The sequence below is a fragment of the Dermacentor andersoni genome, chromosome 7, assembly GCF_023375885.2.
Source record: "Dermacentor andersoni chromosome 7, qqDerAnde1_hic_scaffold, whole genome shotgun sequence".
NCBI lineage: Eukaryota > Metazoa > Arthropoda > Arachnida > Ixodida > Ixodidae > Dermacentor > Dermacentor andersoni.
In genome coordinates, this window is record NC_092820.1 from 93982157 (window position 1) to 94008643 (window position 26487).

Here is a 26487-nt window from a genome sequence, read left to right on the forward strand (position 1 = left end):
TCAAATGGCCAAGATTTTCATATAAAAAATTATCGTTTATTTTGATTGGACCATCCATCGAGAGACGGAGGACTTGTTTTCTTGATAACAACTAAAATACGCCGCAAAGTAAAAATTTCCTACCAGTATATGTCTGCCGAGTGTGAGATACTAGCAATAGCTGTAACTATTCCTGGTTGTTCCCCATTTTCCTTAGTTAATACATATTTTCCCACAGGCGTGCATGATACTCGTTTCCTCGATACCATTGTCAAATCTTGTAGGAAAGAAATTGTGATAGCCGGAGACATTAATTCGCATCATGTGTCTTGGAGTTCCAAAACGGACTCATGTGGAAAGCAATTGTCGGACTGGGCAATTAATCAAAATTTTTGCTGCTTAAACACGAAGTCAGCTACCTTCATTCAGGGTCTTTCTGAATCGGCATTGGATTTAACATTAGCCAGTTCAGGAATTACCGTAACTTTCTGGTCTACTGTCGACTCAGTCTCAAATAGTGACCATCTACCTGTTAGGTTTGATATTGTATGCCCTGTTATTCCCCTAGAGTCTCCGACGCGTACTTTTTTCAATTATCAGAAATTTCAGAATATCTTGAAAACTGTCCTCAATTCCCAGAAAACGGTACCCAATGACATCAAAGCCATGAGGCTTTGCGCTGTAGTAAAAAGTTCCTTTAAAAAGTCCCAATTTAATGTTAACATAAACAAAAGTACTACTTCTCCTTGGTGGAATTCGGACTGCACGCGGGATTATAGGAGAAGAAAAGCCGCGTGGAAGAAATTACTTTACAATGAGTGTCCGAGTAACTGGAGTGATTATAAATTCGCAACTGCTGCGTTCAAGAGAACAGTATCAAATGCCAAACACGAGTATGACGAAAAACATCATGAATTCCTCTCTAAGCCCAGCAACAAAAAAGCTCTGTTCAGATTCCTTCGCTATAGAAAATTCATACCAACACCAGCGAATACTGAATCGATAATACTTTCACCACGCGAGTTATCTGCTTCTTTAGAATTCATAGGAAAGGGCTTAGCGCAGCGCTTAACATCACGTTTGCCGAATGGGCCACTAAGGCCTCCCATCGCCGATGACTTTGTGGAAGTCACAGTGCCAGAGCTCTCTAATGTCCTTAGATCTCTGCCTGCCTCAACACCAGGTCCTGACGGCATTTCCAATGCCATGCTAAAAATGTTGTTTGAAATGTCTTCTGATGACATTTTGAACACGGTGAATTATTCTCTAAAAAATGCTTGGATTCCACCAGAATGGAGATCAGCCAAAATTATTCCGCTGCTTAAAAAACAAGGAGCGGGCTACAACCTTGACAACATTAGGCCTATCTCCCTTACGTCAAATATGGTAAAACTAATTGAAAGAGTTTTATATGATCTATGATGGATCATATATCGGAAAATTCGTTACTGAGCCCAAGTCAAATAGGTTTCCGGCCCGGTCTCTCCATTTGGTGTGCGCATGTAGATTTGGAAAGCCGCATCCAACTTGCTCAGCATAGAAAAGAAGTTAGCGCTTTAGTGACACTTCACATAGCAAAAGCTTATGACAGTGTTGAGTACTCTCTACTGCTGGACAGATTACAGTACTACAATTTTCCGAGATATATAACGGCGTGGATTTTTGAATTTCTAAGAAACAGAAAATTTCCTTGTTTTCAAGACGGCCTTTCTTCAAGAATGTTCGATCAGACAAAAGGGGTGCCTCAGGGGGCTGTTCTGTCTCCTATACTATTTAACCTGTTGATGAGTTCAGTACCACTGCACCAGGATGTAAATCTGTATATCTATGCAGATGATATTGCATTTTTCGCGATAGCTACAGACATCAATTCCCTTCACCTGTCTTTGCAAACGTACCTCTCTACTCTACAGACGCGGCTTCACAACCTGCACCTGTCGCTAAACGTGCAGTCCTTGTTTTTCCGCTCTCCGGGCCGTTACAGTTATCATTAGTATATTAACAAAGAACCATTCCTCAGGCCATTCATCATTCATTCATCATTATCAGCCTAGTTACGCCCACTGCAGGGCAAAGGCCTCTCCCATACTCCTCCAACTACCCCGGTCATGTACTAATTGTGGCCATGTTGTCCCTGCAAACGTCTTAATGTCATCCGCCCACCTAACTTTCTGCCGCCCCCTACTACGCTTCCCTTCCCTTGGAATCCAGTCCGTAACCCTTAATGACCATCGGTTATCTTCCATCCTCATTACATGTCCGGCCCATGCCCATTTCTTTTTCTTGATTTCAACTAAGATGTCATTTACCCGCGTTTGTTCCCTCACCCAATCTGCTCTTTTCTTATACCTTAACGTTACACCTATCATTCTTCTTTTCATAGATCGTTGCGTCGTCCTCAATTTCAGCAGAACCCTTTTCGTAAGACTCCAGGTTTCTGCCCCGTAGGTTAGTACTGGTAAGACACAGCTGTTATACACTTTCCTCTTGAGGGATAGTGGCAACCTGCAGTTCATGAATTGAGAATGCCTGCCAAACGCACCCCAGCCCATTCTTATTCTTCTGGTTATTTCAGTCTCATGTTCCGGATCCGTGGTCACTACCTGCCCTAAGTAGATGTATTCCCTTACCACTTCAAGTGCCTCGCTACCTATCGTAAACTGCTGTTCTCTTCCGAGACTGTTAAACATTACTTTAGTTTTCTGTAGATTAATTTTCAGACCCACCCTTCTGCTTTGCCTCTCCAGGTCAGTGAGCATGCATTGCAATTGGTCTCCTGAGTTACTAAGCAAGGCAATATCATCAGCGAATCGCAAGTTCCTAAGGTATTCTCCATCATCTTTTATCCCCAATTCTTCCCACTCCAGGTCTCTGAATACCTCCTGTAAACATGCTGTGAATAGCATTGGAGATATCGTATCTCCCTGTCTGACGCCTTTCTTTATTGGAATTTTGTTGCTTTCTTTGTGGAGGATTACGGTGGCTGTGGAACCGCTATAGATATCTTCCAGTATCTTTACATATGGCTCATCTACACCCTGATTCCGTAGTGCCTTCATGACTGCTGAGGTTTCGACTGAATCAAATGCTTTTTCGTAATCAATGAAGGCTATATATAAGGGTTGGTTATATTCCGCACATTTCTCTATCACCTGATTGATAGTGTGAATATGGTCTATTGTTGAGTAGCCTTTACGGAATCCTGCCTTGTCCTTTGGTTGACAGAAGTGTAAGGTATTCCTGATTCTATTTGCGATTACCTTAGTAAATACTTTGTAGGCAATGGACAGTAAGCTGATCGGTCTATAATTTTTCAAGTCTTTGGCGTCCCCTTTCTTATGGATTAGGATTATGTTAGCGTTCTTCCAAGATTCCGGTACGTTCGAGGTCATGAGGCATTGTGTATATAGGGCGGCCAATCTTTCTAGGACAGTGTTCCCACCATCCTTCAACAAATATGCTGTTACCGTATCCTCCCCAGCTGCCTTCCCCCTTTGCATAGCTCCCAAGGCGTTCTTTACCTCTTCCAGTGTTACTTGTGGGATTTCAAGTTCCTCTAGACTATTCTCTCTCACCTTATCGTCGTGGGTGTTACTGGTACTGTATAAATCTCTATAAAACTCTTCAGCCACTTGAACTATCTCATCCATATTAGTAACGATATTGCCGGCTTTGTCTTTTAACGCACACATCTGATTCTTGCCTATTCCTAGTTTCTTCTTCACTGCTTTTAGGCTTCCTCCGTTCCTGAGAGCCTGTTCAATTCTATCCATATTAAAGTTCCTTATGTCCGCTATCTTACGCTTGTTGATTAACTTAGAAAGTTCTGCCAGTTCTATTCTAGCTGTAGGGTCAGATCTTTCGTCTCCTGCGATAGGTACAAAATGAAGGTTGTACAGGTCTACGCCCCTACATCTAGTCATGATGACCAGGAAGTCGAAAGCTTCTATGAAGACATGCAATCGGCGATGGGTAAAGTCAAAACAAGATACAGTATACTGATGGGCGATTTCAATGCCAGGGTAGGCAAGAAGCAGGCCGGAGACAAGTCAGTGGGGGAATATGGCATAGGCTCTAGGAATAACAGAGGAGAGTTATTAGTAGAGTTTGCAGAGCAGAATAATATGCCGATAGTGAATACCTTTTTCCGCAAGCGGGTTAGCCGAAAGTGGACGTGGAGGAGCCCGAATGGTGAGACTAGAAATGAAATCGACTTCATACTCTGAGCGAACCCTGGCATCATACAAGATGTACACGTGCTCGGCAAGGTGCGCTGCAGTGACCATAGGATGGTAAGAACTCGAATTAGCCTCGACTTGAGGAGGGAACGGAAGAAACTGGTACATAAGAAGCCAATCAATGAGTTAGCGCTAAGAGGGAAACTAGAGGAATTCCGGATTAAGCTACAGAACAGGTATTCGGCTTTAACCCAGGAAGAGGACCATAGTGTTGAAGCAATCAACGACAATCTTATGGGCATCATTAAGGAGTGCGCAATAGAAGTCGGTGGTAACGCCGTTAAACAGGAAACCAGTAAGCTATTCCTCAGGTAGAGTCGCTTAAATACTTGGGTATCGTATATGACGGAAAACTTAACTGGCGTTCTCACATAGAAAATATTGGAACGAAGGGGACACGAGCCGTAGGTTTACTACGTAGAATCAGTAACTGACGTTCTGGTATGCGAAGTGACACATTAATTATGATTTATCGTATGTATGTACGACTGATTCGAGAATTTGGTTGTGTTTTGTTCTCCGGAAGTGCAAAATATAAATTAAGACCCCTTGTTCTGTTAGAAAGAGAAGCTCTTCGAATATGTTTAGGTTTTCCTAAATTCGTTGCTAATAATGTGTTATACCAGGAAGCGCGCCTACCTACTCTGCAAACACGATTTCGCATGCTTACGGTTCAAACCTACTTAAGAGCTTATGATTCTTCGCTACGACGTGGACAATATGCATTTATTAGTGAACCAAGTCCATTTTTTGAGACCACGTGGTCACGGTTCCATACCCCACAAGTTGTATTTGTGTAAGCACAATTAGCACCTTTATATGCTCGCCTTAGAGAAATAATTCCGCTTCATGGGTCTGCGGGGTCGCTGAAAATAGAATTTGCAGACATTTTTCCACACAACGCGAAATTTCTGCCCACAACATATTTGAATGACCGTTTAGAATATTGTTTGGCCCGTTTCAAAATCAACGTTATAGCGACGGATGCTTCTTCGTGTGAAGAGAAGGCAGGTGTGGGTATCTACTCACCATCCCTCGATTGGTCTTTTTCACTTCGCCTACCAGATTACACACCAGTCTTTCATGCCGAACTTCTGGCAATAGTTCTTGCCTTGCGGAAATTACCCATTCATATTACAAGAGTTATTATAGTCACAGATTCTCTATCTGCATGCAGCGCACTTACTGCGTCTACAAAGTCGACAACAGGAAACACGTTTTATTCATTATCTCCGCGTCACTTAAGTTTAGTGCATATGGTATGGGTCCCTGGCCACCGAGACATTCATATTAATGAAATAGCCGATTCCTTAGCACAAGCTTCTTTAGCAGGTCCTGTGCTATGTCTGCTGCCGGCAACTGCACACGTTACTGCTGCCAGATATAGGCAATTTTCTTTGAGCGAGGACAAAAAAGCTCTGTAATTAGCAAAATTAGCAATTTTTTACACCTAAATTATTTTTGGAACGGGCAATGGTGTCCTAACCGGAAATTCGAAGTTTCATTTACTAGGCTGCGTTGCCGTTTTCCAACACTTAATCTTTATTTCAGGGGGTATCCCCTCTATGCTACCTCTGCAATGAACCGGAAACTATAGATCATTTTCTATTATCATGTCGGCGGTTTTCTACGCATCCCAAACTATGTCTAGAAATTCCACTTCAAAATTTAGGATTACCTTTAAGCAGTACTGTTATACTCTCCCTTGGAGCAACAGTTTTGGGATATAGCCACAGGAACGTTTGCCTAGCCATTTATAATTTTCTATGTGGCACAAAAAGAATGCCTTGTTAATAGTTTTTAGTTTCAAGAATTGATTTATTTTTACTTCAGTTTAGAAAATTCAAAAGTAAAAACACAAATTCACAGTTTAGATCTTACTATTATTATTCATAATTTACCTTACTTTTTTTTTCTTGCTTTTTTTTCTTTTCTTTTTAACAATCCTATCAACGCAAGGCTCACTATATTATTGATGAATACTTTATCTCATGTATTCACACTTTATTTTGCATTTGGGTTATTTGTTTTCCTTTTTTTCGTGTGTTATTTATTTACTAACAAATTTATTTTATTTTACTTATTGAATCATATTACCACCCGATTCGTGGCCTATCCCGCACAGTGGGTTTGTGCCATCAACTGAGGCTTCATCATCATCATCATCAAGTTTGGCATACATTTTGTTACATTTACTAGAGGAACTGTAGCACTAGAGAGTTCGGGAGCTGCAAGCAGGGCGGTTCAGCCTAGAGCACTGCATGGGTACGGCCGGGCCAGTGGGCCAGGCCGGATCGTCCGAAACGTTTTTCGGGGGACCCGGGCTGGGCTGGGGCATGAGGCTGGGCATCCGTTGGGCACTCGGCCTCCATATATATATATATATATATATATATATATATATATATATATATATATATATATATATATATATATATATATGTGACGGGGCTTTCTGCAGCTCGAAATGAATCGAAAGCGGCTGAAATAAGCTGTGTAAGAGCTAGGCTATCTTTGCTTCTTGTAGCATAAGAGAGAAACTGATAAGTTAAACATAGGAGGTAAAACATTTTCAGAGACAGTTGGCCACTGTTTCCAGCACGAAAATATGGCATTTCCCTACAGAATAATGATTCTACATTGAATCTCCCCGTTTCCTGCTGACCGGCAGAAGTTTTCAGGGGCAAGAGAGAGAGAGAGAGAGGACCAAATAGTATGATCAAGGTAAATGCACGCTCACCAGCGGAAATATAAGAGCACAGGCAATGGGCCACATCACTGACGTTCTTATAAAAGAAACGAGGATTTCGGTCTTTCATTGCTTATGCACTAGCTGATGAGACCCCTAAAAGGTGAGGCTGACTCATGCGGTGAATACAATCTGTAAGTAGCAAGCGCAATTTCATTGCAGCTGAGTACGTGCGCCAAAACAGGAAGACCTGCTTGAAGCCGGAGAGCCTGGACATACCGCTGTTCTGCACGTGAACATGTAGATTTTTACCTTGCGCCGGCTTTCGCACATACTATTCTCGTGGCATCGTTTTCTGGTGCAGTCTTTTTGTATCACTGCGTGATATTTTCAGCATATTTCCTATCATATGTAAAGGAGGACGCTTCTATCTGCGATAGCGTGAAGTATAGTTTGTGACAGCTTCATTATATAACTTATATCGTACATCGTTATCATGTTTCGTGTAGAAGTCAGAATATGAACGATTAGCATCCCATCTGATTTTCCTCGCTGTTCACCATATGTAACTTTAAGCTTTTTTTCTCTTCTCAAAAAAAAAATAATTAATCAAGAGCGTCTTTTAGTAATTTGTTCTCATTATTGTTTTCTTGGGTTTGCATCTATGCAATTTTTCTATGGTAGTTGTACACATTGTTTTAAGAATCCTTTTACTATGTTTTATTGTCGCTATACTATTATTGTAATGAATTTTCCTATACCGCATCAGCAACATTTCATTTAAATTCTGGCGCATAACGTGCCAAAAGCACGCTATGATTGCGACGCACGCAGTATTGAGGAGCGGATTAATTTCGAACACCTGGAGTTCTTTAACGTGCACCTAAAGCGAAGTACCCTGGTGTTATCGCATTTCGCCTCCATCGAAATGCGGCCGCCGTGGCTGGGAATGGAACCCACAGAGCTTAGCTTAACCTCTAAGCTTGCACTACTAGTAAAGCAATATTTCAATGCAGGTACACACCAGATAGTCCGTCTGATCCCCGCTGCAAAGCCCAAGGCACCAATAATAATAATCATCAACGAATTTCCTCCAACGCCCCCGGGCCGGGCCTAGTCATGCGCACGCGGGCCCAGGCTGAGCTTAGAAATGGACAACCGAGTCGGGGCCAGGCACGGGCTGCGCTCGGGCTTAATAAAGCGGGTCCGGGCCGGGCCCGTGCTGAAGAAAAGACGTCTCTATGAATGATTAAGTATACTATATTGAAATTGGATTCGAACAGAGGACGTCTTGCAAAGAAGCCCGATATTTAAACCGTTACTCCACAGAAGCATGGGCAAGCGGAACGGCTGCTAATATGCCTTACACGCTTTACATGCGTTCTGCGTTAAATAAAGTACAGATTGCTTTGAAGTTGATGCCAATAAAGGAAAACAAAGCGTAATAAACGAAACACAATAACGTCGAAGTGAAATGCATGAAGGTCAGACAAATCCGTGCACTAACGATCATTCCCATGGTGGCGGAATGATCGCATCGCCAGAGTTCCCTCCAGTAATATTGTAGGAAAGTCTATGAAGCCTGGTGATCTCACGGCGCAGATGATGTTTACGAACTGTCTGCTGCCCCAACACATCCATCGAAAGTGGTACAGAACAGTTGCGTTCCGAAGTCTCGCGCGGCCATTTCAACCACGCTCCACAAAAGGAGAGTTGTTCGACCTATCTCAGGTCCCTGTCATGCTTACAGATTTCAAATCGATGCTTCAGCAACAATATTTGAGGTTGCCCTTCAACCAGTGTTGTCAGGAGTCGGTGGTATTACTTAATGAACAGGGAGGAGTTTATTTAAATTAAATTTTAGTGCTTTCCATGTTGGTGCTTGCGTCAATGAAACGTTTGCTTCAAGCTGAGGCTTTTCTTGTTCGAGCACATTGTATCAGATTGCGGCCACGTTTCCTTTACCCGTTTGTCTTAATATTATGCTTCTTGAACACTTTTGCTTGCCTCTAGATGTTCTTCATCATTTAGGCAGTTAGCACCCTTTGCAAACTTCACCAAGTTTGCGGCATGTCTGTCTGTCCATATCTGACACTTTTCACACAAACTTGAGTCACTGGGTTGTCCATGCTCTAATTGATAGAGCATCAGTCAGGCTGCTGTTCTGAGAGAACCAGGTCGCCATCGGACCAACTTGGGTGATTGGGTATGTGAAACCGGCCGGGTTAGTGCCCCTCTTCAATGAACCTCTTTCAGGCCAGCTTGGGTGACTGAGTATGGACCGCTTTGTATGCGCCATAGAGTTTCGCACTATATTACCTAGAGGGAAACCTGTCGCTGCTGCGCTGTGGTATGCATGGAAATGTCGGTATATTGTGACTTCGGATTGGCATCGTTCTCGAAGAGCCAGGCAAGCACCGTTCCCGCTGTCACAATGACTAATTTTCTACTAAAACTGCACTTAAAAAGCTGTTTTAGCTTTATTATTACACAAAGACATGTTTTGTTGAACTATGATAACTTGTTGCATGTACAATTATATGAAACGTAAAAAGTATCAGCGGGCCGCTAATGTTGGAGGGCAGACGACAAGATTCGCGATCGCTTTGAAACAGTTGGTCGTCTGTTCTTGCTTTCCTTCCCTACGTCATGCATTGTAGGTGAGTAAAGATGTAATTTGCGTGAATGGAAACATTTTATGAAGATTTTACTTTAAGAACGCGTTATTCGTGTAGCCATATTCACGTTGTAAACGAAGGCTCTTACAACACCAGCCAACAAAAGCCTCGCAGACACATATACTGTCATTCCCAGGACGGCACGGCGCCCCTTAAGAAACTCCCATAGACGGGGATGCCAGATTTCCCTCTAGGTGTTGTAGTGAGAAACTCTATGGCATGCGCCGATCTTCAATGAACATTTTTTACGCCAGCTTTGGTTACAAGGTCTGTGCCAATGAATAAGTGTCCTTCTTCAATAAATGTCTTTGACGCCAACATAGCCACTTGGTATGGCCCACTTCGTATGTGTCCCTCTTCAATGAACCTCTTCGATGCCAATTTGGGTCACTGTGCACGTGCCATTGTTCAATGACAAAAAAAAATTTCTAGTGGGTGTTGCTGAGCTCTCTGCAGCTCGAAATAAATCGACAGCAGCCGAAATAAGCTGTGTAAGAGCTAGCTGTCTTTTCATCTTGTAGCATAAGTGATATGGTAAATGTAGGGGGAAAACCTTTTAAGAGACTTTGTTGCCCTCTGTTTCCAGCACCAAAACAGGGTATTTCCGGACAAAATAATGACTCTACATTCAATTTCCCTGTTTCCTGCTGACCGACAGAAGCTTTCAGGGGCAAGAGAGAGAGAGACAGTCTAGAAGCTGACACATACACCCATAAACTTACTTTATTGGGCACACAAGACATTCAAGACAACGCGAAAATATTTGTGAATGATGCTGTGTTTTGCGGTAGTTGACAAACGACGCACCTATGCTTAGAATATGTTTTTAACTGCTCTCGTATCAACGGTAGCTCTCAGTCAATCTCAGCCCTCATATGCAACAGCCGAAAAGAAAATGTGTTTAGGCGCAAGTTAGGTATATTTTTTTTCATACATGCGTTGGTGCCCACAGACAGCAGGGCATGCAGGAGTTCTACCAAAAGTTTTTTTCGCGTGCATTTCATTGTCGTCATTCATCAGCTCCAACTTTGACTTCATCGCAACTTTATACGTCACGCTGAAACAGTGTTGGGTGGCTTGTTTGATTTTAAATATATCCTCTGGCGTGGCGCACATGACGCACCAAGGAATGAAGCGTCATGTGCAACACTTGCGCATACCCTTCTTGCCGCTTACCCTTCAGCGTTTTACAGCTGTTTTTGCTATAGTTACTGCTACTGATAAGCTCAGAGATGAATAGTGCCTCAATTTCAATGGATTGATTCAGTAATTGTATTGCCGTTGGGCTCACAGCCTGATGAATTTTTTTTCAGCATGAGACGGCGCCATTTCGCTTTTGTGGTCCTGCTATCTAGCTTCACCAATAACTTACTTGAACGTAGATGCAACGTTACCCTGGGCTGCACATACGATACATCGGTAATATCAATAGCGTGGAAAAGTTGAACCATTGAACAGTGTCGAGCAGTCTCAGTTGCTACATAGGCAATCTCTCAATGTATTCGGGCTCTTTTCAATGAAGCGACGTTGTCGGTCATTTTTGTCTTCATGTACAAGTTTTCGACAATTTAAAGCTGAAGGCAGGATATTTTCAAAACAGCCTGAAGAAACCAGAGAGCTCGTGATTGCGGAAGACTACAGAGAAGCAGGCTCTTTGTTATAACTCTTAAAAACATTTTTTTACTTTATTGCACCTCTACAACTGTACAGATCTGTTGAAAAAGAATGCGAGGCATAGCCCGCCAAGGTAAAGTGGCATACAACTGGTCTGTACAAGGCAGGGTTTAATCACATGGTAAAATATTATATAGGGCCGGTATAATGCAGGGATTTTTTTCGCTCTGCGGTATTCCTTTACTATCATACCCCGTTCACGAACATACGATTGCAGTGATAACGCTGGCATAGCATCACACAGTCCATTGACGAAGCGAGAAAAGGAATAGCCGTTGGAATAGAATCGCAACATTATTCCGGCCTAACACTCTCAATGCGACAAAAGACATCACAGGTTAAATCATACGCAAAAGCTCAAAAATGAAAGTGTATATCGTCCCACGCCATGGCCAGGACTCTGCTGACGTAAAGCTCAGGGTCAAAGTGCATGACGTGGTGGTGCTGAGGGTGAAAGTGATGATGGTGCTGCGTCATGGCCAGATGCGTGACGGGCTCCTTGGTCGGCCTAGCATCCGGGTCGCACAGCCGGATCACCCACGTCACCACGGTGAATATGGCGGCATTGGTGGGGAATGCTCGCAGGAGGGTGGAGTTGAGGCCGCGGGTAAAGACGGCCAGACCTTCCTGGCGGTAGCTTTGAACGGCGCAGTCCAAGAGACCTTTGTACCTGTAGCGCGGAAAAAGAACAGCGCAGCGTTAACATTTTCCGTCAACAGAAAGGGAAAGAAAGATATGTTGAAAACAAGAAGAAAAAGCGCGAAACAATACAAACGCATGCAGGACACATGATGCCCGGCCTAACATCTTCTGTCTTTTGTAGTCCCTGTATATGTTTCTTTTTTGCACTACGATCTAAATGTGTTCCTGCAACGAGAAGCAGTTATTGCAGTTTAAATAAATGAACAAATACTGGGTCTCCGAAAAGTACCTGTGCAGGGAGAAAATGAACAAAAACATGGCAATTGTGAACGTCGTCGCAGTTTCACTCGATATAATGGAGCAAAACTTGCACGTCGTCTGATAACTTCCACGCGGTGCACTCAAAGGATAGGCGTACGAGACCAATCCTCACACACTGCAGGAGCTACAGATAGGCATTGACTGGGACGTTGCACAGATAACTCCTGCAACCATGCACTGATTGTGTAAGCATATGCAACGTCGTGTGCAGATATGTCTTCAAGCCGGTGGTGGACGTTTTCAGTATCTCCTGCAGTGATCACTGCACTGCCATAACTAAATCTACAATCATTGTTCACTCCACAGTTACATTTCACAACCCAGTAAATAAATAAATAAGCTACGTATATTGTTCTATGGCAACGAACGTTTTTGACTGTTCCCAAATGGCCGCTTCCTCCTAAATGAATGATTTGAGTATACTTCCAAGGATGCTTCAAGACCTTTTCAGCATACATGGCTCTAATATGAGCTTTTAACTCACTTTACTCTCGCCAAGTGATTCCAAGCCTACTAGCGGTCGGTTGCGTTCTAGCGCAAGGTGAGAAAGCAACAGCGGAGGTCCAAAGCGCTACAAAGTCGCAGTTGGTTTCTCCTTACATCTTTTAAATACAATACCGTCAAGAATTGAGACGATACTTCTGTTTACTCTATTTCTGCACTTGACAAGCTACGCGTATAGCCAGGCAAGACGTACGCTTCGCTTCTACTGACCATATGACAGCTAACATTCCTGACCAGGGCAAGGAAGCGGTAACACGAGCTAGCTTACATTCGTTGTGGTCGTATGTGAAGAAAACTGCAGCTTGAGATGAGAAATAGCAAGGAATTTCAGCGAGATAGTGAAGTCAGCTTGATCTAGTGAACTCTCGTTTGCTATACTGTGCAACGGGGAAGGGCGAAGGGGAAAATACATAGTGTTATGCCCATAGACTATGACAGAGAAGGTACAAGTGCGAATATATGCGCGCGTGCCCAACCATTACGACAGTGATGCGATGAAATTCCCTTACTGTGTACCACTGAGAGCTTATTGGCCCTTACCAATGTTGCTGAGTACTTATGGTAGTTCGTAGCACCGAAGGTAATATCCTTATAGTTATTCGGAAGATCGCACACAGCGGACGCCATCAGGTTTGCTAGCTGCTTCATATAAGATTATATACCGTCCGCGACCTGCACGTACGTAAGTCAGTCGCAATATGTTTGCTACACTTCCCCAACTGAAGAGCTAAACATTGTTCTTAGTGCGCCAAACTATTTGGAACCATAGCTATAACAGCGTGACCACGTCCATTTCACAAAAGTTCGCGCTACTGCGCTTGTGGCATAAGTTTACTTATAACTTATTGGGCCCGCAGTTTGATGCAGCTGTGAAATGCACTGAAAAAATGGGGATGTCCCTCGCCCTTGCTTCCTATGATCCCTGTCATGCTGGACTAACAAACTGGCTATCACTTTTCGTCAACCCATTGTCAGCGGCCCGATTGGACTGAACCAACGATAATTGTTAGGACATATGCTGTTTATGTCATGTATAATAATAAGTCTCGCAGAATAATAGATAATTTAGCTTCGAGAGTATAGTCACCTAACCAAGGAATCACGTAATACTTGTTTGCTGCTTGCAGAATATTCCAGGCAATATTTGCCAACATTGTGGTCTAATACGACAGGGTTCTAAAGGCTTGCAAGGGCCGCGTCAGAAATTATGCCGTGGTTTCAACACATAATAGAACATCCAGTCAGCCGTAAATGATCACGGAAAACTTTTAAAAGAAGTTGTAAGTTCAAACAAATCGCGAATAAGAACCTCGCCGACCAACTTGCTATATTCATGCTCTTTGCGTTTGCACAAGGGCTCAACGGAATGCGGAAATCACGGACGCCGATTTTTTTCGCGGCTTGCTTGGAGTGGTGATCGTCGGATCGTCAAAATCGAAGCTGCTTCTCTTGATTCGTAACTGCCCGCTCTGCCGATATACGCTGTAATATTCCACTCTCTCATGTGTCTCTTCCCTAAAATATCAATTTTCTTCGGGCAAAAGTCGTCGGTTTCTCCGTGATGCCCTTTCAGTAAACAAAGGGCAGTTCCTGCTTATATTATACTGTCTAGGGGAGTGCGAATAGTGTTTTTGAGATGAGATGCGAATCAAATACCACCAGAAGCGAATCAAATCGAATACGAATCAATTCGAGGACCGAATAGAATTAGCATTCCACTCGTTATTCGAAAGTTTCAAATATTCGCACGTCCTTAGAACAGCCCAATCACCCATTGTGTGCAATAGACCCACACGTGAAACAAGAATTCTGCAGGCCTTCATGTCTGGTTCCATAAGTAATCAGTATAGGTACACCATAGACGCTACCCATCGGGACACCAGCCGCGGTGGCTTAGCATCTGTAGTGTTGCGCCGCTAAGCATGAGGTCGCGGGATCGAATCGCGACCGCTGCGGCCGTATCTCGATGGGGGTGAAATGCAACAAAACTCCCGTCCCTATGCATTGCGGGGTACGTTAAAGATGCCCTGGTGTTAAAAATTATTCCGGATTCCCCCCTACGACGTGCCTCATAACCGAATCTTGGGTTTGGCGCGTAAAACCCCCGTATTCAATCCAATTCAATTCAGCCCATCAGGAGGCCCATGCCGCATAGGAGTTTCTCTATTTAATATCTCGCAACTTCGCACCTACGGTAGTGGCTTAGTAGTTACTGTGCCACGCTGCTGATAATGAAATTGTGGGTTATATTTCGAGGCTGTAGCTGTCGCATCTCGGTGGTGGTAGAATGAAATCACGTTCATGAATCGAGCCTTGCAGGCACGCTAAATAAATTTGCTCGAAAGAAAAAGAAAAGGTGAGGTCCTCAGCTACGCCGCCTCGGATAAACCCTGCGATGCGGGGGGACGTTATAGACTTTCACCAACCAACCAATCTAGCGTACCTCCGCGGTCCTCTCATGCCGTCCACCTGGAGCCTGGACTTGAGCACGTCCATCGGGTAGCAGGCCATCCAGGAGAAGACGCCCGCGAGCCCGCCGGCGGCCATCAAGCTGGCGGGTCCGCTGGCGCCTGCGCGCACCATCTGCTCGTAGCTGGCGAAGTAGACGCCGAATCCCGGCGCGTCTCGGAGCACGGTCGAGCCGAGGCCTCGGAAGGCGCCGCGCAAGCCCTCCGTCCTGAGCAACTGCCGCAGGCAGTCCACGGGGCCCTTGTACAGTGCGCGGCCGCCGCTCTCGCCTTGGATCTGCGCTCGCGCGAGGGTCGGCCACTTTTTAGAGAGTGGTGTCACGGAGATGCGCCAACGCTTTCACCAAGTGTGCGCGAGCCCAAAAAAAAAAAAAAAAAAATACAAATAAAAATAAGAATATAAAAAGTACAATATCTTTATACACAATCTACGGTGGTGAATTTTCTCGGAGGGCAAGATTATTATCGCCGCCAAGATTCTAAGATTTGAATTTGGCAGTGATTATTGTAGCAAATGGTGAAAGTGAAGAGCAACAAGTCATCGTACAGTTGTCTTTTTTTCTGTCGGCACTTTGACACTTCGCCTAGAAACATGCAGATTTTAATAAACATAGCCGGAGAAGACACATAAGCAAGCATACGCAGCTCTCGACAACTGAGCGGCTTTCGTACGCGCACACGCTACTTTTCAGTGCACTTAAAGTGTTAGCGGATTGCGAGTTTCGACGTGCAGGTCGCTTTCCTTCGGGTTCTGGAGCTGTTTGGCAATTTCACTTTTGCGCCACGATGAAGCTTCCTACCGCAACGCGCCAGCGTCACAGCTTGTGTTTCGCGTGTAACGTTCACAAGACGGTTCCCCGAACAGGTGATCGTGATCAGCTTCTATAAACCTGAAGCTAAGCTTCTGATATACAGAGGACATGCGCAGAAGCCTACATACGTCGCCGAGCGGAACGCAACACACCGCTCCACTGCTTGAACAAAGGGTGCCATGTCTTTGTATACTTTTTTTGTTTTTTCACCCATGAAGGCTAGACATGAAGATAGCGCTCGCTGCAGCAAATGTTCGAGCAGTCGTGGCATCATATGTGCTTTACGTACTTGTAACCTCGTCTTGGCCAACTCTATCGGACTGCTGATGATGCTCTGCACGGCACCGGCCAGGGCACCGGAGGCTCCGTGTGCCCAGATATCGTTACCGAGGCGCTTCTGGGAGTAGCCGTACACGCCGAACACCACAGCGTTCACCAGTGCCACGCCAGCCATCGGCGACGACATTCCTCGGTAGAGGCCCGCCACCTGCAGAACAGACACCGAGCGCGGGTGGATGAAACAGCAGCTGAGGAGACATTCGTGAACCTCTTGATTCACTTGTGGATGAGCCACACGCCACGCGTTAGTGCTACCGCTTATACTTTTAATGCTCAAGTCAGCTTCCCGTACGCCAGATAATCCGAGCAGAGCATGCGCCTGACGAACCAGGAGAATTCACTATAGATCTGACCCGTAGTAGGGTTGCTAGCAGTAACAGTAAGCGGTAGGTAGCCCTATGCTAGACCTGCAATGATTTTTGTTAACACTACTATACTTAGTTTCGCTATCATATTCGTATGCGGCGACCAGTCGCGCCTAATCAGGGTGGTAACAATGGAACATCAGTATTGATCGTTCAGGAAGTGAACCTGCCGTAGAGCCGTTACACGTAACAGGCATTACCTTTACTGTTTGCTTATTCTACAATGTCTTCACAGATTCAAGTTGGTAGGGTCAGAGCAAAGACCTTTGAATTAGGAGTACGCACTACAGCGTGCGATAGATTAAAGCTAAATAAATATATTCCGCGGTTAAAACAACTATCTAATTAGGGGACTCTGAATTTGATTTTAATCTTCATCTAAATCCAAGCACATGAGCATATTGTTTTCTTTTCGACTCTCTTGAAATGCGGCCCGCGACTTTGAGCACAGCAGTGGAACGCCATAGACACTATAAGCTACGGCGGCGGGTGAGTGATAGGTAATACGTCTGAATACTTTCCCCCCTGACAACGTACGGGCTATCGTCGGTGGCACTATATCGTAAACAGTGGCGCACCTCCTACTTGACACGCTGTGACCTGCGGTGTCATTGACCCTTTCAACAGATGACTCGTTCCAACGGCTCTGGGTAAACAAGTGGCGACCACTCACGCTGAGCGATCAGCATTAAGTGACAAGCAAATTCGACCCTGCCGACTCTGTGCATAAACAGCAATGGAATAATGAAACAGCAGGCGGAAGTTGTTACCTCGGAGGCTGTTCGTTGTCAAAGCGAGAAGCAACACCTGTGATTATGTAGCTTCCGCAAGGTATTTAAAAGCAGAATGAAGACTGCAGGAAAAGCTATAATATTTCAGGAAAATTATTTGCGGCAATTTTTTACGCTTCATCTATGCTTTTGTGAAGATTTCGCTGCTTTATATGGCTGCTGTTACATTATCTCGGCCACAGAGACGCACTCTTATATCTACATTTCTGTGAATTCTATCCACCCGAAATGCGAAAAAGCGCGTAGGGTCCAATTAAAGGGCACGCTAAGCAACCTTATGTGGTCAACAACATTTTGGTACCCTGCACTATGGTTATCCAGGTAGCTTTAGTACAAAGTTTAGATGCGAGAATCATTGCTACTTTCACAACACATTCCAGCCGGCGTGACCAATAAGCGTTAAGTATTCTCGGGTGAGGCAAGCCAACAATATATTTTTGTAGGCAGGCGACAACGGGTTGGCTCTTGTTGACAGTCAACAATGTCTCTCACAACAGCGTTTTGCTGGCCTACATTGATGGCTCCTGTGTTGACAGATAACGGCGTTGGGTGTCAACAGGGCCATCAATGTGGGAAAGCAGGCGACGCCCGTTAACGGTGTTGTTATCAGGCTTATTTCGCTTCCCTCAGTGAAGATGACTGTTGTCACAGCTTGCTTGGCGCGTAGAAGCAGTGCTCCTTCGTTTTAGTCAGATTACGTACATTCAAATTTTGTAAAAAAAAAAAAAAAGCGATGTCACTGAGAGTATGACCGCACCTGGCTCCGGCACGTCTAATCAGTTTCCGGATCCATCCTACCTTCTAAGAAGCTAGGGAAAGGGAGACACAAGCTCTTATCTGCACCCCGCAGAGATATCTAGCAACAGAAGCTCTACGAGCGCAGCACAAATGGGACTCTGCAATACACGTGCACAAAATGACTTACAAAAACTGTTCAGCCTACGGACTTATACATGAAATCGTTTTGAGAAGGCTGCCCTATACTGCTTATCTGTGTACAGGGTTTACTTGCTCTTCTTCCCTCTTTCTTTTTATGCCCTCCCCCCGTGTAGTGTTGCCAACCAGAGCTCCCTCTTGCTAACGTCCCTGCCTTTACAAAGCCCCCTGCCCTATCTCTCTTTAATGCTGTGCTCCCGTTGGTGGTTTGTATTCACAACGTCTGTCGTGATTCGCGATAGCCAAAGAATGACAGAAGAATGACTTCTAAGGTGGAAGTCAACGTAGCGTTACGCGACCAGCCAGCATCAGTGAAACGCAACGCTTGGGGACAAGCTGTGGTGCTGGCAGTGGGAGTGGGGGCTGTCTTCTGCCATCGCTTCGCTAAAGACGCCTTACGCTGAGCTCTACATGATCTATTAAAGGAATTCTTTGCAGAAATCATGTCAGGGAGGCGCAATTGCATGAAAGGCGACTTCTTGCGTGCTCGCACACAATAACGAGAACCTAGAGGCATCCTTTAGCTGATAACTATAGTGCTTCGTTTTGATTATACTCTTTAAATGTAAGTATGTTCCGGTGAAGACACCTTTCATGATATCACACAGCTGCATCAGCTTCGCGTTTTGCGTCCGCGGCGGAGTTGTCTGATTTTTGGCTTAGTTGCTTTTGCTTAGTCTAAGCGTTGAACAAGGTACTGTTAAAAAATTTTGATCTCTCTTTTGCTGCGGAGCCGCTATGTTGAAAGCCGTATTTTCTCAAAACATTTCAACGTTCCTTTATTTAGGCTTGCTTTAAGTTCTTTTTTCTTTCACAGAGGCAATAAAATAATACGTTTTCTTTCAGTCAATGATTAGGAAATTTTAATTAAATAGATCAACATCTTGCCTAAATAGAACATTTCTGCATTCCGGATATTTCGGAACAAGTAAGCAGGTGTCAGGTGCAAGCTAAAGCTGCTTCATGCGACCCATGTGGACGTTTCCCTAAAGAACAAAAAAAGAAAACAAAGTCACATTACGAGGCTACTGCAGTCAGAGGACGCAGGGTTCTTAAAACTTACACAAGACCCAGTTTTTCTTCAGTATTTGCTTAGTGCTACTTGTTCAAAATAGAGTTTTCACACCCTGAACCGACCCCTGCAAATCAGATTGATGTGCTGAGATACAGTACGACCAAACCTGATGAATTAATAGGGCCAGCAATCATAAACAATGGTACCTTGCCCTGTAACAGTGCATGCATCCACGGCTCTTGAAAGCTAACTTGGCATAGACACTATCATCTGCTGGCGAGTTCGGATACAGTTGTGTCATACAGTCTGCGGAGCAGAAGTTCGAAATAATTCATATGCAGCTGGCATGTCCACAGCATCGCACGCTGAAAGCTGCGAAGTGTGCAAGGACTCACCTTCTCTGTTCTCAGTAAACTCTTGAAGCAATCGATGCTTCCTTTGTACCTATGAGATAAACCATCTTGGGTCTGTAAGCGGACCTGCGGTGAAAGAGTAGGAAAAAAAACATTTAAGAAAGAAAGCATGTAATTAACATCGCGATAACAGACCATCTGTCATCCATAACATCCCTAACAAAGCGCCTTTCCTGTCCAAGTCTCCTTTTTCCGCAACGCTTCTGCGCTCCCCTTTGCAAAAATCATGTTAACCCAACTAGCCCAACCACTTACTATTCTAACGCTTATTACAAACTGTCCTCCCGCTCACCTTGCCCTTGCCATTCTGTCTTCTGAATTAGCGTACATGAAAAACCAGTAAGATTTGATCAAAGCATCGACGTACGAACATTAGAGGAAGACAACAGAAGGTCAATTTCAGAAGCACAAATACCGGAATGTGCGCAGGAAGTTTCAAAACGAACACCACAAGTCATATATATGTTACATCGCGTACATAGTCGACAAATTTCTAATCAATATTTCTGCAGAAATGTCGCGTAGTCCTGAAAATAATTCGCCGTCTGGAATTGTAGTCATAGGACTGTTGACTAGCCAGAACTTTCATCACGTTAGAAAACTTTCACCTCAGTCTCGACACAACAGCGTTTCTAGGTTTCTTAATAGTCAGTAAAAGGCGATGTCTGGCACATATGAAAACTATTCAGCGGTTGGAGGAAGATTTGTTGGGTCAGGTAACACGAAGAAGAAAAGTCTGTTTTTCATCTTGACTTAGTCATGTGAGTGCAACTTCTTCGCATATCAAACCGTGATCTTTTATTTATTTATTTATTTAGTTATTTATTTATTTATTTATTTATTTATTTATTTATTTATTTATTCATTCATGCATCAAGGGTCCCAATAGGCCTTTACACGAGGGGTGGGCCCGTAAAAGGCGGGAATGAGGATGATGACATTACAAAGATGAGTGAAAACGCTCAGCAGCAGATGTAAAGTGCGCTGTATCGCGGATGAGCGCAGCTGGTCTCAGAAGGTCATTAATTCCAGTCTCGGGCAGTTCGGACAAAGAATGACTGTAGGAACGCAGTGCTGCAGGCTTGTGGCAGGATTACCGAGTTCGGATGCATCTCAAGATTGGCAGGCCTGTTAGGAAGCTCCGAACGATTTTGTTCAAGCAGGTATAGCAAGGCCATGTGTGCCTTAATACAATCGCAAAAAAATGAAGTCCGCGCTCAGTTTTACAGAAGACTATCCCAAGTACATTTCACATGCAAAAAAACCTATACGACAAGAAAAAAAATTTTTTTAGACACCGTCGCTTGAATTGCTCCGATTAAAATTACAGCATCTCTATCACGTGGTTGACGTATCTTTCAACTTGCGTCGCTGCGACATCAGTGAGGTCACAACGAGAACGTCTAAATTTGGTTAGCTTATTTCCTTTATTTGCAAGACAGTGTGGGGCGAACACAAAATTGGTTGTAAAAAAGACAATGTATGATAAAGAATCCATAACTCAATCGATATATTGAAGAGCAGGCAAGGATAGTAAGTTCATATGCACGACACCCACGTGCGCCGCAGTAATAGAAACGCCTATCGCGCATTTATCAGTTAGACATGGAAATTTGAAGGCGTTGCATTAAATTGCAGATTGTTCGGTACAAGACACTGTACGTATGTACCATGTGTAAGTTAGCTCGTCTTCCCGCCTACCAAGTTTGTCAACATCAAGATGAGCAATGCCAAGTGAATAAAAAAAAAACTCCATGTGACAATGTATTCGACTGGTTGACGACTCGCAGAAAGAAGGTGGCACAAGTTAAAATACGATGCGCTCGTGCGAATGAATGCGATGCAGCCACGCTACTGATTATTTCATTGACTCAAGGCCATTTTTAGTCTACGATAGGCGTCGTATCGGAGACCTCCGGACGGAACTTGACCAATTGAGGTTTCGTAAAGTTATCTTGGCACACGGGCGCTTTCGTAGTCCGGCCCGATCGGAATGCGGCTGCCGCGGCGTGGAGTCGAACGCGCTACCTCGAACTTAGCAGCAGCACAGTCATAGTCATTGAGCCACCGTGGACCATTGCCATTGAGCCATTGAGCCCCGAGGACGATGTGGCCTTTGTTTGGTCAACGATGTGGTGGCGTGAGCACGAGCCGACCTGATGGATGCGAACGTCTTCAGTGTCGCACTGAAGGACGCAACCGGCGAACTAGCGCCATGAAAAGTGTCGTAAAATGATTCTGCTGTCACGTTCGCAGCGTAAATCGCGTCACTGCTCGGGCGATAAGCGCGGTCGTCGCAAGAAAGGATAGACCTCCACCAGCCGTAACAGAAGTAATTGCTGAACGCTGCCACCCTCCTTTTTGCCTTTTTTTTTATCTGCGAGGGCATGGCCACCAAGCCTCTATCGCGAGCGGAATGCGATTAGCAGATAAAGGGCACCTGGACAACAAAGGACACGAGATGTGTTGCGAGTCAGCTGAACAGCGGTCGCCATCACCGTCGGCTCACGTTATTGCCGCCTGGGGCAAGAGATAGTAGCTTGTAAAGGGGAAGCTTACAAATACTGCGTTGGATTTTTCAGAAATACGCCGACCTGCAGTGCGGATAACGACGTGCGGGAAAAAAACTGGAGTATTACGGACATCTGCGAACGCGAAGCACATAGTAATTCGGTAGATGTGCTGCCACCTTTTGCTTGACTCAAATTCGATGCAAGGGCTGCGGCAAATGCCAGTTCTGAAACGAAGGAAGATAGGTCTTAATCAGCGCTCGAGAGAAGCCGGCAGCAGAGTGATTCGACGCTCGTGGACTACAAGTGCGATCACGTGACTGCGCACAGTAAGCCTCCTGTGAACGTCGATTTTCACGTGCAATGTCGAGCCACGTAACCCGAACCTATAAGCTGTAAAAAACGTGAAATACAACATTACGAACCTAATAATCCATCTGATTCTCAATACACTCGTGCTTCGTCAGTGATAAAAATCAAACATCTAACAAATATTGTCAATAATTGGGTTGAAGGACTACTCGTCGGCGAGGGATACATCAGCACACTGGAAAATGGTGATCATCAGTGCATAAGACGAATCTTTATTTTAGCAAGTCCTACCTAAATATATTGAATAGAAAATCCGAGTTGCTTAGTATCCGCTGCACAAAACTTGATGAGGCTTGCTGTGTTTAAAATGAAAGCAGACTCAACTCCACTTGACATCGACGTGATGCGAAGCAGTCTTGGTTCGGTTATCAATGTTTTATTAATCATATGTGTACTGCAGCGAATGGTTATTGCTCTTGCAACGTGTGTACTCTATGGGTCTGCCCGTCTTTGTATATACATACATATATCTGTATGGAACAGTGCACGGATAGACCATGGCTGGAATTGGAGGAAGACGAAGCATAGCAATTACGGCATAACTCGTCTCACCTACTGCTGCCTGATTCTTGGCCTATCCCCTTAGTGGGTGCGAGCTATGATAGAGGATCATCATCATCATCATCATCATCATCATCATCATCATCTTATGATGACTTTCGAATGGCAGTGAGAATAGCAATGGAGCAATCGAACGACAGAGAACATTCCTGAAGTTACGTTTATTCAACAGATGTAGTGGTAATGCTGAGGCTTCCGTTGCTTCGGCTGTATGCCGCGTACCCCAATCTTGCCCCACTTTGCTGTGGCATTCGCTTGCCAATGTCTCTCATGAGCATGGCGGCCTGACGACGACTGCGTGATACCTGCGCTGTGACGATGGGATGGCGAAGAAGGAATGATTGCGACGGAATGACTAAAGGGTATAACAAGTCGGCACGATTCTCACACTATGACGATGGTATAACTACGACAGTGTGACGACGACAACATCGGGACAACGACATGATGAAGATTGTGTGACGATGACTGCGTGAAGACGGCGGCACGACAGTGTCGACGACGATGGCACGACCAACACATGACAACGAACGCACGACAACGCCGTGTGACGACGACGAAATGACTACGATGGCATGACAACGGCGACATAACGACGATTGAATGACGACAGGATGGTTACGATACAATAACGACAAACACGGAATGACGTCGATGGCATCGCTGCATGGACGTCTCACACTGTGCATCCGCCGTATTTGAAGTTTGCATGTAGGCATAGCTTCTGAACAGTGTAGTTCATAAACAAACAAAAAAATGCAGAAGATTAGGCGTGCTACGTTTTCGGTTCGTGAACATAAACACTAAAAGAGGTTACGTGTGGCACGGTACGAAAACAATTATGTTGCATGCGCGTCTATGTTAAGTGTATTTCATTTAATTACCCACCGCCGTAATGCTTCGCTTGACGTTAATTGCAACCGTCTGCGTTGAATCTGCATATTTTACAGCGAAGCTGTTAGACTCTAGATGTTTGGTTTTTTTTCGTAGCGTGCTCACCCAAAACGGCATCTGGAAAAGGGGTTTGTGTTTACGTCTCGGCTTAACAGAATTATGTTTTCTCGTAAATCCGCATTACAATGCGGAGGTATCATGTCTGTAGCTTGTGTGTAAGTGGTACTTAGCGCATTTTATGACGCAATTTACTTTTGAACGTTAAGTTGGTTCAAGAAGGCCCCTACTCTTGGCAGAGGGCCTGGAAGAATGAGGATGTTGGTTGCACTTCCGCACACGCGCGTGCGCGCGTGACGTACTTCGCTTGTGGTGCTTGTGTGACGTCGTCTGAAGTGCGCAGCAGCTTCGCTGCACATCGGCTCACCGGCTACAGTTTGTAAATTGCATTAGGTAATGTTAAGCAGTATGCAATATGTAATTAATTAAGAAGTTGATTAGTGCTTTTTTGGTAATTAGCTGAATGCGTGTTTCGATTTCTCATGTTAGTGCCGTTGCCGTCTCCTTCAATAATCCAGTTCGGGAACAAGAGTTAAGCTATCTGCCACAGGATATCATTAAAGATTGCGCAAAACTTAAAAATTATCACCCAGTATATTCCTAGGCACGAGCGTATTATCACGTGTATATTATTTCGCTTTTTTGACGCTGACCTTCTTTCACCGGATGCGTCACTGTTATCGATTTCTCGCTCGGCGCACCAGGCCTCTATTGCATCCGGAAATGTTTGAATGTTGTCGCGGGTTCACCTAATTGTTAGATTAGTGACTCGCAGATACGACGGTATATGGTTTGTCGCCAGCGCTACGATGTGACAGTAATATTTTAGACCATCTAGAGATTTTGTTTTTTATCTGAATGCTCCTTATTCTAAGTGCACACGGGTGTTTTGTGTCCCGCTGCCATCGCAAAGGGGCCGCTTCGGCAGGGATTGGATTCCACGATATCGTGCTAACTAGAGGAAGGACATAGCCACTGACCCGATTTGGTGGGTCGTCTTGGAAAAATATGAAAGTGCCCAGAACGTAGTCATGTTTAGGCTGCCGCAATGCCAACACCTGACACGGTGAGCTAAAGCTCTGTACTGAAAATTACACTCCGGGACGTAGGTGATATATATAAAAAAGTGCTCCGCGCATGCGGAGGCAATAACTGCGTCACATTCCTCTGCGCTGCGAGGCGAGATTATCTGCCAGGCCATCACTCTCACGGGTTGCGGCAGAAGCGCGGGCGGGCGCTTCCTCTCTCTTTGCTCCTGCCCTTTCCAACGTGGTTGCAACGAATTGCAGCATGCTCCCTCTTATCGCATCACCGCTCAATATCAAGACGCTGGGAACAGTTTATCCGCAGTAGCGATCGATAAGGACTCTCGCGTATTACTCGTACCTTTGGTGCTTTCGCCACGTTGCGTCTGGGAAGAAGCACAAAGCAGCTCGCTCGCGGAAATTCTCTCAGCAGGATTTTCGAAAATTGATCTGGTGTTCCTGTGCTGCAGCATCTCCCGTATCGCCCCCGGTAGCTTCTGGATATACATTAAAGTGTCTGGGCACGCACGACACGAAATGAGAGAGAGAGAGAGAGAGAGAGAGAGAGAGAGAGAGAGAGAGACGATTTGTAGTGATATGCTGGAGGGAAAGGAGAGAAGATTCATTGACGAACGGTTGATAAGGCGGACAAGTTCGCACTGCAGCTCAAAGCACCAAGGAATAGAAAATAGAGGGAATGAAAGACGTGGAGCGGTGCAATACGCAAATGACGTCACTGCATGGACACTATTTGTAGTCAGACACAGCCTATCGCGGATGCTGGCGTGCACAAGCTCTGGCTTACATGTACAATATACGCTCGCCTCCAAGAGGCATCTCAGACGATGTATCTTCCATTTTTGATGATGTCTGACGTTTATGTGTAACATCTCAAAACTTTGAATTCTGTGACATCTGGCTATCGCCACTCTTTTCTTTCTTCCTTCCTTTCTTTCTTTCTTTCTTTCTTTCTTTCTTTCTTTCTTTCTTTCTTTCTTTCTCCCTTTCTTTCTTCTTTGTTTCGCAAATCTCCGTCTAACCAAGCATCGTGACTTAAGAATGATTCTCATAAGGGTGATGTCGATTGCGATTAACCGTGCTTCCTTGCGATTTGTGTTCACCCCCCCCCCCCATTTTTATGGATGCACGCGTACACTTTCAATCAGGTTTCACGTTAATTTCAGCTAGAACTTCACACGCAAGT

The 26487-nt window shown here is 44.7% G+C and overlaps 1 protein-coding gene across 1 annotated transcript in view; it reads right to left on the bottom strand.

The window, feature by feature from the left end:
• Positions 1 to 11237: 11237 nt before the first annotated feature.
• Positions 11238 to 26487, bottom strand: part of LOC126534114 (mitochondrial basic amino acids transporter-like) — a 50163-nt gene continuing 34913 nt past the window's right edge. The window contains exons 3-6 of the mRNA XM_050181329.3: positions 19847 to 19930; positions 16295 to 16492; positions 15169 to 15470; positions 11238 to 11928 (exon numbers count right to left, since the gene is read on the bottom strand). Coding sequence (XP_050037286.1) covers positions 11616 to 11928; positions 15169 to 15470; positions 16295 to 16492; positions 19847 to 19930 — 897 coding nt within the window. The 3' untranslated portion in view covers positions 11238 to 11615. The remainder of the gene's footprint in view (positions 11929 to 15168; positions 15471 to 16294; positions 16493 to 19846; positions 19931 to 26487) is intronic.